Source organism: Epinephelus lanceolatus, chromosome 8, assembly GCF_041903045.1.
Source record: "Epinephelus lanceolatus isolate andai-2023 chromosome 8, ASM4190304v1, whole genome shotgun sequence".
Classification (NCBI taxonomy): Eukaryota; Metazoa; Chordata; class Actinopteri; order Perciformes; family Serranidae; genus Epinephelus; species Epinephelus lanceolatus.
This window is the reverse complement of record NC_135741.1, coordinates 20,911,040-20,929,515: the sequence shown is the minus strand read 5'-3', so window position 1 is coordinate 20,929,515 and position 18,476 is coordinate 20,911,040. Positions and strand designations below refer to the sequence as shown.

Genomic DNA, 18,476 nt, shown 5'->3' with positions numbered 1-18,476 from the left:
TATAAAGTACCACTGCAGATTGCAAGCTGGCCAGAGCACTCAGCAGCACGTCCAGTGTGAACTGCCCAATCAGTTGACAGGGGTGCCAAAAGCAAGCGGGAGGTGCTCCACAGAAAATAAGTATGCTTTGCGGCGCTTCCGTGTCCAGTGTGAACATGGCGTTAAACAGTAACCTGGAGTTTTGAAAACTGGCACCTTAGAAGGCAATTTTAAAAAGCTCAGTTTTAGTGCCCAAACGCTGAAAAAAATTCCTGTTGACAGGGTCATATATTTTAACTAGCTATCCTGATTGAAGAGCTATAGTGATAGGCCTACTTCAACAGCTTAATAGAATTCTGAAATTCAGTTTTGGTCTTGGTGTGCCACCCCAAGATTTTCAGTGTCCCATCTAACCACCCCTATAAAAAGAGAATCTGGGTGCGCCACTGTTGGGGGCCACCTGGATCCCTGAGATGTTACGCGAGTGGTTATGTCAGTCGGAGGCCTCCACATGGGGAAGATAGACAGGGTGCTCGAGTGATCATTGCATTCGGAGTTTTCTTAGAACCATATGAGAATGGTACAATTATGAGGGGGTTTTTTTTATCTCTGGTGGAATTCACTTAAATTTTAGTGTGCCATCAGCTTATTAATAGCATTTTAACCTAAACAAAGAAAAGTGTAAAATTTCCAGAAAGGTAAGTGCTGCTTTAAAACACTGACGAAAATACTCGTTGACAAAAATAACTTTAGACATGTAGACAGGGTCATATTTAACTAGCTATACTGATTGAAGAGCTATGGCGACAGGGCCACTTCAACAGCTTAACAGAATTCTGAAATTCAGTTTTGGTCTTGGCATGCCAACCCAAGACTTTCAGTGGCCCCATCTGGCCACCCCTATAAAAAGAAAATCTGGGTGCGCCACTGTTGGGGGCAAGCTGGATCCCCGTGGTGTACCAGGGGCTCCCTACACCCCAGGTTTTGAACCGTCCACTCACTCCCCACTGTCACGAGATAAAGAGCAGATAAGCAGAGCAGACAGCGCTTTCAGGCCATTTATCTGCAGTTATTTGTGTGATTCCAGGTCAAGGACGTATGCGGTGTAATAAACCCATCCTTGTGACTCCTGTCGTTTTGACTGAGCGCTGCTGATGCTGTGCGCACCGCACTGTGCAGGCTCCAGCCAATCACGTCAGCCGGCGGCGGGAGGAGGCGGGGGGAGCGTCCGTCACGGCTAACTGACCGTGGAGCAGCTCGCATTCCCCGTCCGTCGAACCGCTGCATCATGTACAGGTTCATGGACTCCTGACTGGACTGTTCAAACCAGAAAATCTTCCCCCAAAGGCGCAGTATCATTTTCATCTAACCGTTATCCATGAGATTCTTCAGGCTTACCTTCAAGTGCTTCGTCGACTGCTTTTGAATCTCCTTTGTCAACGGCTCAACTGACCGCGGCGCTTTGTGACAATTTCCATCTCTTGGCTGAGCTGAGGGTTTCCAACGTGTTATACTGACAAAAACTGCGATTTTTTTCCAATTTCGAGAAGGCGAAATAAACTCAGAAATTCAAAGAGACAACTGGAGCACTGCATACCGAGGCTACATCTCTGTGCCTGCCTCTCTGAGCCCGCCGGGTGTCTTGTTAGCCGGGCACATACATCAAACTTCAGCAGCCCCCTGGCTAAACCATCAGCCAGCTTGGCTGTTTGACAGAAACACCTTTATTTTTGTGCCAACAACATGTCACCAGAGTTGGAAGAGAATAGCCAAGGTGAGTATCACTGTGTGACCTCAGTATTTACAGCCACTAGCTAACACATAACCACATGCTGATGAATTAGGACATGCCTGCCTCACACACTGCTTTGACATTATTCTTTGTGGGTGAGAGCAGACCTGTGTTTAACCTGCCTCAGGCCTCACCACAGTATGCAAACACTTAAGGATATCTCAATATACACATCACACCAGAGCTGACTCAACTGCAAGTCCATTTGAAGCTAAATATGGTGCTGCATAGGTGTTAACACAGAAGATCCTCAAACCAATCATTGTCTAGTTGTACGTCATTATCATGAGAGCATCATCAGTTAGTAAAATTGGGTGACTCGTGCACAAATCAGTCTAGAGGTGAGTATTAAGGGTTATATTTTTAACATTTGCATCCAAGGACAGTATCTTTTTTTATTGCCTTAACCCTAACAATTTATTTTTTTTCCATTTACTTAAAATTATGCCACACTGTGTGCAACTACTCCTCACACACATTATCTTAAAACCTTCTTTTGTGAACTTGCTGTATGGATGCTGACATCCCATACCTTCCTCACTCTTTCCCCCTCCTCTGTTCACACACCCCCTCAAACTGCTCTGATCTGGATTCAGCTGCCTTGCTTTGCATCCAGCACACACACACACACACACACAGATAGAGGCTGACGCTGATATCGTGGAATGGCATTAATGAAGCGACACGTTGCTTTTATTTGTGGTTGCGTGTCTGCGTGCATTTGTTCAATCTGTGGTGTGTGTGCATGGGGGAAAGAGAAAATGAAAGCTTTGCAAGTGACAGAGGAGCTATACCTTGAGCCGGCTCTCTGCTGTGTTGTACCGCAGCACACTAATCACCCTGTCTGTAAGACATGAACATCGGGGGAGGGCTTAGTGATGACAATACAAGTGCAACACGATTTTTGCCCGTATACTAATTCTGTGAGGGCAGTTAACACCACAATAAAAATGGTAAGATGTAATTCAGCCCTGTTATGGCTTAGTGGAGATGTGTAATAATTGCCTAAGGTACTGTACTGGTCATGTACTGGCGCTTTGTTGCAGTGAATGGAAGATGAGCAGTCTCTCTCTTTCATTCACTGCAAGTCTGCTCCAAGAGACTGTGGTTCATCCGTCTCCGTTGCTGACGTGTGATGTAAGGTTGTCAGTGTGTATATATTTGATAAGAATGGGGATGTTGTATTAGTGCTACTCAGACCTGTCTGCATCTGTTTGTCCTCCTCCTATCCCTCGTCTACTTTTTGTTCGCACCTGACCCTCGCACTTCTCTTTCCTGTCCAGGTGAAATCAGTCTCCCCCAATTGGAGGCAGGGACCCTGTCCGAGGAGGAGGGTGGGGGGTCAGCTCGCCCCCTGGTGCCTGTGCCTGGAGCTGGCCCAGGGTGTGGTGAGGGTGGAGGGGCTGGCCCGCCGCAGACCCAGGACGGGGCTGCTGCTGGGACTGGAAATGGGGCTGTAGCGGTACCAGTGGTGGAGAGGGAAACTTGGACCAGACAGATGGACTTCATCATGTCCTGCGTGGGTTTTGCTGTCGGCTTGGGCAACGTGTGGCGGTTCCCCTACCTTTGCTACAAGAACGGAGGAGGTGAGTTAATGTAGATGTCTGTGGTATGCAAACATGCAAATCAATGCTGTTACAGGAGTTTCACTTAAAAATCTTTAAGGCCAATTTATTTACTTACGAATGACTTACTCCAAAACTACAGATGACTATAAAATACTAATATGCAAACAAAGACCACAGAGTACATCATATTAAATATTGAGTTCATCTTGTATCACAGTTCTTTTGTGCATGAGCTCCTCAAACGCTTCGTATAGTACACCACTCTGAAAGGTTCATGACCTCTTCCCAGTATGATTCATCATCATTGCTTGCAATCTGGCCAACAATGGAGGTGTTGTCTGCAAACTTTATTATTCGCTTTCAGTGAGATGCAGTCATGGCTTTGCAGGGTGATCAAAAAAAAAAGGGGGCTGAGCACAGAGCCCTGAGGGACACCTGAATGAGGTGTTTTATTGTGGAAGCCTGTGCCAATCCCAACAATCTGGGGTCTGTTGGTGAGGAAGGCCACGTTCCATTAACACCCCTTTTTCATCAACATAGAACAGGTTCAGTTGCTTTTCATGCACCTAATTTTGAACTGTTTGAAGCATTTCAACCAAAAAATAAATTTGTAATCAATTAACCTGCATCCTTGATTACAATAGTTCTGCTCAAAACTGGTGAAAACGTGGGCTGTTTTGGTAGATAGCACTAATGTCCCAATAATTGTGAACGGGACCGATTCAAGAACCAGAGCTAATTTGGTTGGAAACGGGATATAAGAGGGTGGGACTTAGACAAGTGCTTGTTTCAGGTGATTGTTGAATGCTGAGCTAAATTCCACAAAAAAATCCTTTTTCCTCCAGCACTCTTGCAATGTAATAAAACATTTAAAAAATGTTTCAGAGATAGTCTTCTAGCTATTATGATACAGTAAGCATTTTGGAAAAGAAAATCTAGATGTACAAAAGTTTCCCTCTTTCATGATCATGTGATTTTATTCAAGTCCATTTGTAACAGTTTAGATAACCTCAGATGCTCCTGACAGTTTATAGGGCAACAGTGAAGGTGAAATAGAAGTAACAGGCAGCAAAAGCCAGGCCTGCGTGGCTGTGAGCACGTAGCTGAAAAGCCATTCCCACCCACGTGGTTTCACATGATATATTACAGCCACCACTGGCCTAACAGGCAGACTTAGTACAAATTGCTTTACAGTGTTCCTGCTGTTCTCTCACTGACATATAAGGTTGTGTGTGTTGTAGTGTGCGTTTTGCCACATCCCTTCCTTTTATAACTGTGCCAACTTGTCCACTGGTAACGTGCCCTGACTGCAGCTTTTGGCCTTGACTTCTCTTATCTCTGCCCTGCCCACTTTTCTGTTATTTTATGAGGTGATCCGTTAAAATGAAACTTAGTATGCGGCTGTGTGTGTGTGTGTGTGTGTGTGTGTGTGTGTGTGTGTGTGTATTAGTCCAACCCTCCCTCTCACTTATGTGTGTGTATCTTGTGACCTGCGGCTCTGATACCCACCTTCTGGTATCATATAACAATGGCCTGCCTCACACAGTCCACCCCCTGTGTTCGTGCCCAGCACTCATGTAGCATACAAAGGTGCTCTCTCCCACTCTCCTTCTGATAAGGAGGCATATGGATGTGTCACACAATAACCGTCCTGTGACCGTGCCCGTCATTTCTTCCCGCTAACGTCAGCACAGCCACATCCGCTTCAGTACTTCACTTAACTAAGGCTGGGCGATATGGAGAAAATCAAATATTATGATATGTATGACCAAATACCTTGGGACAATATTGCAGGGTTGACTCTTGGTTCTCCTACAAAGTATTTACACAATGATATCTTTATAAATACTCATCAGTAATGTGGCTATAATGACTGTGAATAAAGGCAAGTAATAAAACAGCTAGAGCAGCCTAATAAGATATCAAGTCTTATATTATGATATCAAAACAATATCAATATATTGCCCAACCCTCCGTTTTACAGCTTTGACTGACCCAGGGTACACCTTGTAACACAACAACTCTATCAGATAAGCGCTGGGGCTCTTCGTCTGACCTGGACACACTCCATTGGAGACATTGGATGTAGTGTAAATGCAGGGCATTAATCTCATTCATTCATTTATTTATTTATTCATGACTGAGCTGCTACTCCTGATATGTCTGGTCAGTAATGATTAGGAAAGGATTTACTTAAGCCTATTGAGGATGCGGTTCCTCGATGATTTGGCCAATATGTTAGGGGTTTGTCAGCACAAGTATTTCCTCTAGTCATTCCATTCACGCCTCCTATTGGATCTCTCAGCCTTTCCCTCTCTATCTCTCTCTGTGTCTCGCTCTCCCACCCCTTTCTGTCTTAGACTCACAGTCATGAATGTTTCCTTATATGGCTGCAGTCCTACTCTCAGAGAATGACATAAAGAACGATGGACTGAATGAGGCACAAATTGTCAATCAATAGCACTGTTGCGGAGCCGACCAGGTCGATGCCTCAGTGTGTCATTTTTGTATTAGCTGAACCTTCTCTACCACAGCGTTGTCCCAGTTTTTCTGCCTCCCTGTCCTGTGATATATCCATCTTTCCCTCCTTTCTTCTGAGCCTCTCTCTGCTCTGCGTCATAGCTGGTCATGTGACTCCTTCCCATCTGCGCACTGTGGTGGCGTCACCCAGCTCTATTATCATTCAGACCTAATTGTTGCGACTGGATTTAATGTGTTAAATATCTTCCGCCGCCTTTTTTCATATGGTTTTCTGCTGTGCATTCCTGATCACAGCGAGCTCCTGCTACAGTATGAGAATCCATTAGAGGTAGATTATTTATAGAGAACACTGAGTGCAAACCAATTGCCCTGGGCCAACTACTACTAATCAAAATGAAGCAAGTCCTAGATGTCGAATAACTCCCGCCGGAGCCTATTGTCTTTTTCCCGTCTCCATTTGAGAGTCCTTCGTGTACCATGCAGCTTTCACATTCAAGGACAGTCCTGACTGGAACTGTCAGCACACTTGTGGAATGTGAGACCATGCAGTAATCTCCCACATACACCTCCTATGCATCGCTTATCTGTGACCTTGTCTGTCCTCCTTCCTGGCTTTCGCACTTTTGCCCTTTATTGCTTCTTCCCCCTCTCTGCTGCTCCTTGTTGTGTCGAGTGCTTGATCTGTATGCCAGTGTTTGTGCTGCTTGTGTCCTTAAAAACTTTAAACGTGACTTTTACCTACGATTTTCTGCTGTAAAAGTGTCGCTAATGTACCTTGTCCTCCAGGAGCAGGACATACTTAATGCTTTTTACTCACTTAATACTTGAAATGTTTAACAACAAACTCAGCATTGATTTTAATATGAATAGTTTAATGTAATATTGATGGTATAATTACATTACATTAATAACAGGGGGAGAAACCACTCAGTACTGTCGATATCCAAACCTTGCCAGTGCTTTACTTTGGAGTGGAGGTAACTGCATCGTACTGAATGTCCAGCTAATCAGTAGGAAGTATTTCCCAGTATGAGCCAGTGTTCTTACCTGTCTGTTACAGTGTATTTTATATTAGGAACAATTGATTTTTACCATGCCCTCTCCACTTCCACACTGCTCAGACTCATTTATTAGTTAGTAATATTAACACTAGTGTCCAGATTGTCTGATCCATTGGAATCTTACGCCTTCAAGCTGAGCAATTGCTTTTGTCAATGTTGCCCGTTGTAATACAATAACGTCAAACTCGTGCATCTGCGCTGCTGGAAATTTGCATCGAGAAGGAGTCGTGGCGGACAGGACGAAACAATCCAGAGCGTGGCTTCGTTTCACAGAGAAAGATAATGACAGTGCTGCTTCTAATATCTGTAAAATGATCATTTTAAGAAAGAGTGGAAACACCAGCAAAGCATTTTCCACACAACATGGACTTTAATTTCAGGAATGCCAAGATAAATATCCTATAATAGCAGTAGTGTGATGCAGGCATATTTAGCAGACAGACTGAGAAAATACAAATGCTGTATATCATTTTACACAGTTTGCAGACTCAGAGACAGTAAAACAGTTGTTTTGACGCTGGCAGCTTGTGTTGGCCTACTTTTGTTTTGTTTTTACACACAGAAAATTGCTCAGTAAACAATAAGGAAATTGAGAAAGAATTGGAGCGATAAGCAGAGTTTATAATGCCATCTGTATCGATAAAATCTTAACAAGTCCAAATCCTTGATATGAAGTGTATTGAAGTACTTGAGACAAACTTTTCAGGTGGACCTTGGTACAGATCGATGGTCCATGCCCGGGTACGGTACACAGTACACAGTTTATTTAGTTTATTTATATAGCACATTTAAAAACAACCGCAGCTGACCAAAGTGCTGTGCAAGATAAAAGAAAGACATACAAATATATAGCAATATAAAACTGGTAGGAACAATTACAAACATGAAAAGATAAGATAAAATGCTAAAATTTGGGGTCAGTTGTGCTCAGATCCAGGGCCAGGTCCTTGATATGAAAGGCTCCTCACTTCAGATACCATGTGATAAATGTGACCTTGTGATAAATATGTGTGTTGCAGGGGTTTTCTTGATCCCCTACCTGCTGATTGTGTTCATCGGAGGCATCCCAGTCTTCTTCCTGGAGATTGCACTGGGACAGTTCATGAAGCAGGGAGGGGTCTCTGCCTGGAACATCGCACCCCTCTTCAAAGGTACCTATCTCTGCGTTTGTTAGAGTGTCCGACACACCAAGAGCACGACAATATTTCTCTGAAGAAGGTATTTTAATGCTGTGCATTACCTTTTATTTTTAAATCGCATCCCAACACACCTCCTCTGCCTTCCTCTCTCCCTTTCGGTCAGGTCTGGGCTTGGCTTCTATGGTGATAGTGTTCTTCTGTAACACCTACTACATCATGATTCTTGTGTGGGGCCTCTACTTTCTCTTCCACTCCTTCACCAAACAGCTGCCCTGGGCCACCTGCGGACACCCCTGGAACACCCCCAACTGTACACAGGACTTCCGCCGCACCTGCCACAACCGCAGTGCTACCCAGCCGGCTCTGCCATCATCTTCTGCCAACCTCCTCTCCTCCACGTCCCCGTTGAACCTATCTTCAGCCCAGCTACTCCTCAACGGAAGCTGCTCAGAGAGCACTGAAGGCCTGCGTTCCCCAGTCATCGAGTTCTGGGAGTATGTTTCACCTTGTTTGGGTATTGTAATGGAGGAGTTGAGCAGGAGTTATCTCTGACTGTTTGGGGTCTTAACAATGTGTCGTGTGCTATGGATCCAAAGGTTCCAGTCATGCAGACATTTATTCTGATCAAGTTTTTACGTCTTGGTCTTAATTGACAAAATGTATTTCAACTTGCAGTTACCTTATTGACATTGTTCACCTTTTTACTTGGTCTGTGAATCACTTTTGTGTTCTTCCTCCTAGGCGTAAGGTGCTCCGTCTGTCTGGAGGGCTGCATGAGCCTGGTGACATCAGCTATGAGATGGTGCTGTGTCTCATTGTCACCTGGGTCATTGTTTACTTCTGCATGTGGAAAGGAGTTAAATCGACTGGCAAGGTAAAGTCATTTCTGGCTGTACAATTAATGTTACATGTCACTGTCAGGGGTTATTGAGTACAGACTGATACTTGCATGGCTTCATGCAGAGATTTAAATAATTGCAGCATTCTGCCCTTTGACCCGAAATCAGCTTTAATATAGTCAGAGGATCAGTGTCTAGACACTTTTTTTCCTGTTCTATCACGTGTATGTATGTACAGGTGCAGTTTAATGTTCAAGTCAGGCTTTAATCTTCTATATATCTCTCCTTCCCTGTGCTCTACATATACATTGTTCAGAATGACCTTCATTTGACAGTATAGAAAAGATGCTCCACTCCCCAGTCTTTTTAACTGTGTGTGCTCTGATACACTAGAATAATGAATGCATCTTTATTTTGTAGCATATGGAGATGTCTGTGTTTGCATACTTGTGTCTCCAGAGTAGCCCAAGCTCATAGAGCGAGGGAGAAAATAATGAAGGAGATTGAGTCAGCCAGCCAGCCAGCCAGCTGTAAGCCGATTAGTAACTTTCCACCATGTAGTTGTCTGAGAGCTGGAAAGGGGCTTTTCTGCCCATGTTCGCCCTAGATCAAGGCAAATATGTGCTTTCTCACTACTTTGCGCTTACCATACTGATTTAGCTGGGATTTGATGCTTCTGCTAGGTAGCAGGGGGGCAGCTTTCTCAGCATAACTTGACAAAGACTACCTTCTGAAAAGGGCTGCCAAAAACCCCTGCTATTGCAGGAGGTTTACAAATTGTCTGGCTTTCCATTTACAGGCTACCTTTTCTTCAAAGTAACATGACAGGGCCCATTACACATCCACTACAGGAAGGACCTAATGGGCATCTACTTAAGACTTGAGTATTTGCAAAGCAGGTAATTGCTTAATCAAAGTGATAAAAAACATACTTAGGTGCAGTTACACTGAAACATTTGACCATAGCTGATAAATCATGTTGATAAGCACTAAACTTTTCCAACTAGCTTGTTAAATTCATCATATAACTGCATCTTTTTATTTACTTACTTCATGTAATGTGAGGAGTTTAAATGTGTTAAGGGTTTACTGTGGTGTTTTTTACTTTCACTTAATTCAAGTTTTAATGCATTGCACTCAAACTTCACCTCCCCACCCCCCAAATATACTTTACAAATTGATCCCACAGTATCTAAAAGTGTACTTCACATTTCTCCTTTTTCGTCTTTCTCTAGGTTGTTTACTTCACAGCTCTGTTCCCCTACCTGGTTCTGGTCGTTCTTTTGGCCCATGGAGTCACTCTACCTGGAGCTTTGGATGGGATTGTTTACTACCTGAAACCAGACTGGTCCAAACTTGGAGAAGCACAGGTATAACTTTTGCGTGAGCTTGCATTTGGGCATCCCTGTACACTTGTCTTTAATTGACATACAAAATATTGTATGTCAACAACTAAGAAACGCAGTCAACAGATTGTGAAGCATCACTCAGGCTATTCTGTTTGTGATAGGTGTGGATTGACGCAGGCACCCAGATTTTCTTCTCCTATGCCATCGGACTGGGCGCCCTGACTGCGCTAGGCAGCTACAACCGCTTCCATAACAACTGTTACCAGTGAGTTTATACGCAACATAAGATCAGACACCACCGTCACTGGAAGGAGGCCAACAGCAACACAACATCAGCACAACTCATGCACACTGCTGCATAGGATTTCAGTCTTAAGTACTAGTATCAAACAAACTAAGAAAAAAAACAACAGTATTTCCACCAGATTTCTTTCACTAAAGACACTCTGGCAGAAAGAAAGTAACTTCAGTCTTTACAAACAATCACATGAAGTACCACAAGATCAGTTCCTGTTCTCCAAAAACACCCCACTTTCATAATTACCAACAGGCCAACCAATATAATTGAGGGCTTCACTGAATAGTTAAAAGCATTGAAGGTTAATTTCATAATGTTGTCATTTAAATTCTGCATAGGATTGTTTCTGACTAGTGTGATTCAAACATTTCCATCAACTCCAGAGCCTTGTCAAGTCCAAAAGTCAAAATGTATTGAAAAATTCACATGATTTCATCTAATGAAATACTCTGTTTCAGTCCATACTTGTTGGCATTTATCCTTTTAAAAGCAACATTTTTACTGAGGTCAAAAAATTGTTTGCTCCTGCCACACACAGAAGGAGGCATGCACTGGTGCTACAGTCTAGCAGCAGTCTAACAGCGCCTTAGATTACATTTATTCAAAAGAAAGTTGATCTAATATGTAAAAAAAAACTATTTTTAGGATGATGATGTTAATACATATGACAACAGACATTCAAAGCTTCTTCCAAAAACCTCAGCAGAAGCTGTACATGTAAGAAACTGACACTCAGTACAACCCTTATATACTGAGTGTGCCAGGAATGATGAGGCCCACAGACTTCCCAGCACAACACTCACATTTCAGATATAAAATGATTCCCCTCCCTGATCAAAACAAAAGCAAATAGGTTGCCAGGAAGAATCAAAGCAGTGTCTTTAAGCACTGAATATAGAAAGGCTCTAAACATGAGGGATATATGTTTTTTTTTTTTTTTTTGCATATTTGGAATGTCCATAATAGGAGGAGCCTCATAAATATCCTGCCATCTGACTTCTCTGCCTTGACCTTAATTGGAAGTTGAAAGATGAGTTTAGATACTGAGGTATGTTAGCTCTGCTCTGTTTCTCACACACACTCGGAGTAGTCCAGGAATAGCAGGGGAGATGTGTAAATAAACTGCCTGCAGATGCTGATGTACAGTATAGTACATTTAGGGCCTGGCCCGGGACTAAATGTTTTCTTGTTTACTTCCTTCCAAACCACATAGCTTGCCTTTCTCTTTCAGTCATATTAGTGTTGCAGCTGTATGGATCACAGTGTCAGTCTGTCCATCTGGTGGTTCAAGACTCTGGTCCAGAGTAGTATTTTTAACTACCGGACAGATTGCCATAAATTTTGATACGTTAGCAGTCCTCACATGACTTATGCTAATGTGCTAACATTAGCCAGTGTTTAAGTTGGCATTACATGCTAAACTTTACAAGTTACTGTTGCATGCCAGAGTGTTAAATGTTACATAGTAAACATCAGAACAATAACATCCAATAGTTGTTGACACAATTGGTAATATTTACATAATGAAGCACACTAATGTTAGCATTCAGGTGAGCTAAAGAAACCAGAGGCAGAATTTCACCTAAAGGGGCCAGTGTACTCGCTCAGTAGCAATGACTGTACAAAATAACGCCCGTCGCCCATGTTGAAGTCTCGAGTTTGGCATTTTAGCTGTCGCCATCTTGGATTTTTGGAGCCAGAAGTGACCATTTTTGGATGAGACGGTGGTGCTAACCATAACTAGCTAGTAGCTTAGTTAGCACGGTGCATAAACAACTATGGTTAACTGTGATAATGTCAATGCTTATTTACACAAGCAAAAGACAGGCTTTAAAACCTTATCAAAAAGTACTGACACCTTAGAGGGTCGTTTATATAACCAGACATCAAACATAACTTTTTTAGGCGACCATAATTAATTTTCTTGAACTGAAAACACACTGAAATAGCGACAGCTACGGCTAGTCTGTGATTCTGCGGTTACGCCATGATTGTGTTACCTAACCAAAGGTGTCCCCATGGTAGGGACTTGTCCCTGGATGGCATCCACCTGTCACTCAAAGTGGTTGCGCCCGTAAATGCTTCACTTTAAACCTTACTAATATTTAAACAGGTAAATCTTTTTTAAAAGATGTTTGTACCAGGCTTATTTCTGCTTATGTTGGGCATTTTAACATGAGGGTCTATGGGGATTAAATAACTTTTTGAGGAAACCTTAAGTGGCCACTCTAGGAACTGCAGTTTTTGGCACTTCCCTGTTGGCTTCATTTTTCAGTTGTGGAGCATCAGAAACCCCCTCTCCACACATCATCAGATTAGGGGAGGTCTGTGTCAGGTCATTTCTGTAATTTTTCAAAACTGACGCATTCACAGCTGTGCAGAGGAATTAAACTTCTTTCTGTACCTCTCACTTTTCATGTGAACAACCAAGAGCAATGCTATGAAGGCCCTCCCGAAGAGACTGTCTAAGAATATCGCATCTCCCCTCTCTCTATGTTTTCCCGCTTTTCATTCAAACTTTATGTGTGGTCGTTTAGATCAGGTATAAACACTTCCCAACGTGTTAAGATAGCACATCGCATTAAGAACTGCTTCTCTTCGGTTATAACCTGACCCTTATACTGATGAAATCTGAGCCAGGTCTGGCAGTGTAGAGCTGAGCCTGACAAGCTGAGTGTGGAATGTCCTGAAATCCCTCAGTACAGTAGATATAAACTTTTGATTTATGTAAAATCCTCAAGCCCTTAGGCAATATGTAGCATTTTTGCACCAGCAGTAGTGAAGTTAAACAGTAAGTGTAAAGTGCATTACAGTGTCATAGGGTTAATAGTGTGGCTATTGACTGTTAATCTTGTTTAATACTTGTGGTCTTGATATGGGCTGCTGTCTTAACCCAAACACTCACACTCATTCCTAAGCATTCTTCTGAGTTTCAGATTCATAGACTACTGTTGACTCAGTGGAGGTTGCTGCTCAACACAGCTGCTACAGTGTCATAAGAACTATTATGGTGCAACTGTTGTTTATAAATTCTTCGTGTCAGAGAGGATTCTTGGCCGGTGTTGCCAGCTAAACATGACTTGTCAGGATAAACAGAAGGTCATTCCTTGCTATGTGGAGCAGATAACAGTAGTGTTTTTGACTTCATATTAGAATTAGAGCTCCAACATAATTTAATTATACATGCAAGCATTATTATTATAATGTTAGTTATATTTATATGTAGCAAGAAGTCCATAAGGGGTTTTCTTTCACTCTTTCCCCTCTCAGACCTTGAGACAGACTTGGCAGACCCATTGCCTGCTCTCTACCTGCCAACTACAGAGACAACAGCAGCTTTCAGAGAAATTGCTATTGATCCCCTATGCACCATCCCAGCCCTTCCGCTGTTTGTCTTGAGTAGCTTACGTGAGCCTCATGTTACAGCATATTATAATACATCTTTTTCTCACAATGTCATTCTCTCTGTTCTGCCCCCCCCCCCCCTCTCTCTCTCACTCTCTCTCTTCCTTCCTCTTTCTTTCCTTCTGTATTTTTCTGCAGGGATGCATTCTTGCTGGCCATCATTAACAGTGGAACCAGTTTCTTTGCAGGCTTTGTGGTGTTTTCTGTGCTTGGCTTCATGGCTGCAGAGCAAGGCGTGGACATCAGTAAGGTAGCTGAGAGTGGTAAGAATAAACATATGCTGCAATTTGGCTGCCTAAAACCCAGCGCAGTGAGCTAGGTAATGACAGTAAGAGTTATATGCCCTTGATAGTTTATGCGTCTGACTCTGTCTTTTAATGTGCAGGTCCGGGCCTTGCCTTTATAGCCTATCCCAAGGCTGTGACTCTGATGCCACTGGCACCGCTTTGGGCAGCACTTTTCTTCTTTATGTTGCTCATACTGGGCCTGGACAGCCAGGTAATCCTGATTTCTGACACATTTGAGTTTGTTTACGGATTGCATTCAGCTTAGAGGAACTATAAGGTTTGACTTGTTTCTATATTTTGCCCTCTATGTAGACAAGATAGCTAATCTACATTTTTTTCCCTCTCTCTTTTACTTCCTCTCACATGAGTGCGACACAGACAGTCCTCACCCATCACATCCAGTTTTAGCATTGCATTTCTTAGCAGCCTGTTTGTTGTGTGTCTGCCTGAGCCAGTGCCTACATCCATTGTTTTACAGCCCAGGGATTTGTCAATGAGCGTCTGTCTGATTCACACAGAGAGCGTCTGTCTGCTTTCCCATCCATTCATTTACTCTTACTTTCCATTCTCTCCCTCATTTCTTCATCCATCCACGTCTCTCCTTGTCTTGCCATAGCCACATTAGCCATGCATAGGCAGATGTTTCCAGTAAATGATGCAAAAATAGTGGCGCAGCTGTTATCCTGTCGACTCGATCTGGAGTTTGAAATGTGTTTTTGCAAAGATTCGTGTAAACGTTCTTGCATGGAGAGACTGAGGAGGGGTGTCTGGTTCTCACCTGGATATTTTTGTAGCATATATCCAACAATGTCACTTAGTGAACACATTAAAGTTACATGCATGTTTTATATCAGAAGATAACAATGCTGATATATGTGCACAACACATGTTCACTGAGTTAGAAGCATGTTCCAGCAGATTTAACTTCACTCCCTTACCTTTGTGTCCCTCAGTATCTGGCTGTCTCTCATTCTCTCTATTATCTCTGTGCTCATTTTTTCAGTTTGTAGGAGTTGAGGGTTTGATAACAGGAATCATGGACATGCTACCGCCTAAATCTGCCCTGGGCTCCCTGCGGCGAGAGGTGGTAGCAGCCATCTGCTGCGTCATCTGCTTCCTGATTGACATGTCCATGGTCACTGAGGTACAGCGAGGACTTCTTTGAGTTTTAGTCCTTATTTAGTTCAGTCCTGAGGCTCTCATTTTCGAACACAACAAACCTCTAGCCCAGTTACTATGCTTTTCAGAAATAAGATGAAAGGCCAGTTCACCTGAGCTTGAGGTTGTTTTGCTACTGTAGCAGAACATTATTTCAGTGTTCCTTTAAAATGCATGACTTGTGTACCTAATTCTTAATTAGACACACAGGAAACCATTGCCAGGAAAGAACTGGGATGAAAGCCTAAACACTGGAGGCAAGGCTGAAAATAGGTCACACATAAAGTATTAACAGGATGGTCTTGATGCAGACTGCTCTCTCTGTGTTTCTGTCAGGGTGGGATGTATGTCTTCCAGCTGTTTGACTACTACTCTGCCAGTGGCATCACTCTGCTGTGGCAGGCCTTTTGGGAGTGTGTGGTGATTGCATGGGTCTATGGTGAGACAGTGCTGCACAGTTACAATACAGACAACGCAGACCGCAAGATTCAATGCATTATCACAATGTCCTCATGTCATTTCTGTCAGGCGCAGACCGTTTCATGGATGACGTGGCTCGTATGATCGGCTATCAGCCCTTACCCTACATGAAGTGGTGCTGGTCCTACATCACACCTTTTGTCTGTGTGGTAAGTAGGGGTGGGGAAAAAACACTTTCTCCTTTATTATTGTGATTTTTTATTTGTTATTTTACGATTTTTTAATGTTTAAATCAATATAATTCAAATGCAGAGGTGCTGCTTAGTAACATCATGTCATATCCGTTTCACAGAAGATGGTGTATGGTCCAAGGACACAGACACTGAGTTAGCAGCTGTAGCAACTTGAATTCAGCGGAAAAGCCAAAGTGCCAGATGCCAGATCAGCAAACTTTCTGTTGCTGCTGTTACACAGGATGAATTCAAGTTGCTACAGTCGTTAACTGAAGGTCAATGTCCGGAGCTGCCGTCCACTATTCTCCCGGTGAAGTAGTCAACAGGGAGAGAGGCAGCGGGGTGTGCTAACTAGCTAAAGCAGGGGTAGGCAACCTGTGGCTCCGGAGCCACATGTGGCTCTTTAGCCCCTGTCCAGTGGCTCCTTGAGCCTTTGAGAAAAGAAGTCTATGGAAATTCATTCTATGAATCCAAATGTTGCTGAACCTCGATAGCAGTGGCTGGTTAGCTATGGATGCCAAATCCAAAAAAGTAAATTGAATAAAATAGAGAGTGGACAGATTTGTTTGCTCTCACTGCCAGCTCTGCAAAATTTAAGTACCAGATAATTATTAATAGTGCCCTGCACAGTGACCACCTTGTGGTAAAACATATTAACAGGAAAAACTGACTGACATGTGATGTGCACTGGTTATGGAAATATGCTTCATGATAAGTAGTCTCTAGAAGTGTATGACTAATCTGTTTCCCATGGTCCAGTTTTAAAAAAGTAAACAAAAATCACACTATTTGTACAATCGCAGTACTTAAAAATTACAATACATGTCAAATCAGCACCCTAGTTTCGTGACAGTGTTGGGAGACGGGCGTATCGTCCTAGCCATAGTGTTAAGTGCCTCTCTGTATGTTTTAGTGTTAAAGTATGTTAAAGTCTTACCTTTGTAAATGCCTGTCTTTTTTGTGCATATAGGCAGTGTTCCTGTTCCATGTGGTGAACTACAAACCCCTGACCTACAACACAGTGTACACTTACCCCTTGTGGGGTGAAGCGCTTGGCTGGGCATTGGCCCTGTCCTCCATGCTCTGTATCCCTCTCACAGTTATCTACAAACTACTGCGCTGCAAAGGATCTTTGCGGGAGGTCAGTATGGCTGGGTGCAGGCATGCATGGTCGTACACAGTCTCTTGTGTGTGCGTTTCTGTTTGTAATCAGTAGAAATGTGTCTCCTTGGATACTGCCCCCCCCCCTCCTGACTGTTATTTGGTTTGCTGATTTCATCATTACTCATTAGAGAGGTTTCATTAGAGAGGACTTAAGCATCTGTACAATAAATGGTTCATTATCTGTATGCCCGTGTGTCTCTCCATGTAGCGGTGGCAGCACCTAACCACCCCAGTTTGGGGCCGACATCACCTGGAGTACCTGGCACCGGAGAGTGAAGCCAAGCTGCTGCCCCCTGCAGGAACCAAGAGCACACTTCTCTTTGAAAGTGTCATCTGATGAGCTGCGCCCCACAGAACACAGCGCCAAGGTCACCCTTGACATCAGCACACACTACACAAAACACACGCACACCACACAAGCCTGGTAAGAGAAAAGCGCAGATTGGTTACACGCCCCACAGTTTTAAATCAATGGAAAAGCCCTGGACAAATGGACCAAAGATTAAATGGGAGAAGAACTGAAACACACCCATACAGTCATCATATGCTGATACACCCTCTGCTCTGCTTTCTGACTCTACCTCGCTGACTCTCCCTTCTCTTTTCTGCTCCCCCGCCTTTGTGCTGTCCCGTCCCGTCTTGTTCTGTGAGTGTGATGTGTCGACTGTAGATGCGGTATCTTCCCTTTCTGTGCCTGTCCATCAGGCTTTTAACAGCCTCATCCGTCCCAACACGTCATGCCATTTTGTGCTGAATGAGCAGAAAAATTAAAAGATTCTAATGAAACTTTAAAAAAGAAAGGCCTCATATCTGCTGTTGATATGCCATGGTCTAAGTCTGTGTGTGTGTGTGTGTGTGTGTGTGCGCGCATGTATGCCTGAAAATGTGTACCTGTACATGTGTCTGTGTGTATGTGTGTGTGCATGTGTCGACAACAAGGAGTGTGTGTTGGACCATGGCAGTGGTGTCTTCATTTACATGTAACATCGTCTTTGGCCATTGTTTTCCGCCCACTGTATTCATTCAATTAACTGTACAAAAACAACTTCCATTTGTCAAAAAAAGAATCTAAAAGAGACAATGCATCACCACTTCCAGCTGTGTGTTATGAACTAACTTAAGTATCCAGTGTATTGTAGGGTCTGTGAATCAGTGTTAACAATATTTGGAGGGGATGATGATTGGTATACCACCTTAAGAGAAGGAGAGAAACTTAAGAGCAGGAGACTGGTATGTGGGGAGGGGAAAGAGACTTGATGCCATTTTTTTGGGAAGAAGCAATAAATGACCAGCTAAAGAAGGA

The 18,476-nt window shown here is 43.2% G+C and overlaps 1 protein-coding gene across 1 annotated transcript; it reads left to right on the top strand.

The window, feature by feature from the left end:
* The first annotated feature begins 1,171 nt into the window (after nucleotides 1–1,171).
* LOC117258783 (sodium- and chloride-dependent creatine transporter 1) lies at nucleotides 1,172–18,476 on the top strand. Its single transcript, XM_033629915.2, has 14 exons — nucleotides 1,172–1,753; nucleotides 3,055–3,357; nucleotides 7,901–8,032; nucleotides 8,184–8,514; nucleotides 8,762–8,894; nucleotides 10,095–10,229; nucleotides 10,370–10,473; nucleotides 14,050–14,174; nucleotides 14,297–14,409; nucleotides 15,202–15,342; nucleotides 15,693–15,795; nucleotides 15,885–15,985; nucleotides 16,980–17,150; nucleotides 17,382–18,476. The coding sequence occupies exons 1-14, from the start codon at nucleotides 1,723–1,725 to the stop codon at nucleotides 17,508–17,510; spliced, it is 2,052 nt and encodes a 683-aa protein (XP_033485806.1). The 5' UTR covers nucleotides 1,172–1,722; the 3' UTR covers nucleotides 17,511–18,476.

Bases quoted from the DNA above. Each gene is read 5' to 3' on its own strand.
- LOC117258783 (XM_033629915.2), top strand. From the start codon at position 1,723: ATGTCACCAGAGTTGGAAGAGAATAGCCAAG. The intron at 8,033-8,183 runs GTACCTATCTCT...CCTTTCGGTCAG, and splicing joins CATCGCACCCCTCTTCAAAG to GTCTGGGCTTGGCTTCTATG. The intron at 10,474-14,049 runs GTGAGTTTATAC...ATTTTTCTGCAG, and splicing joins TTCCATAACAACTGTTACCA to GGATGCATTCTTGCTGGCCA.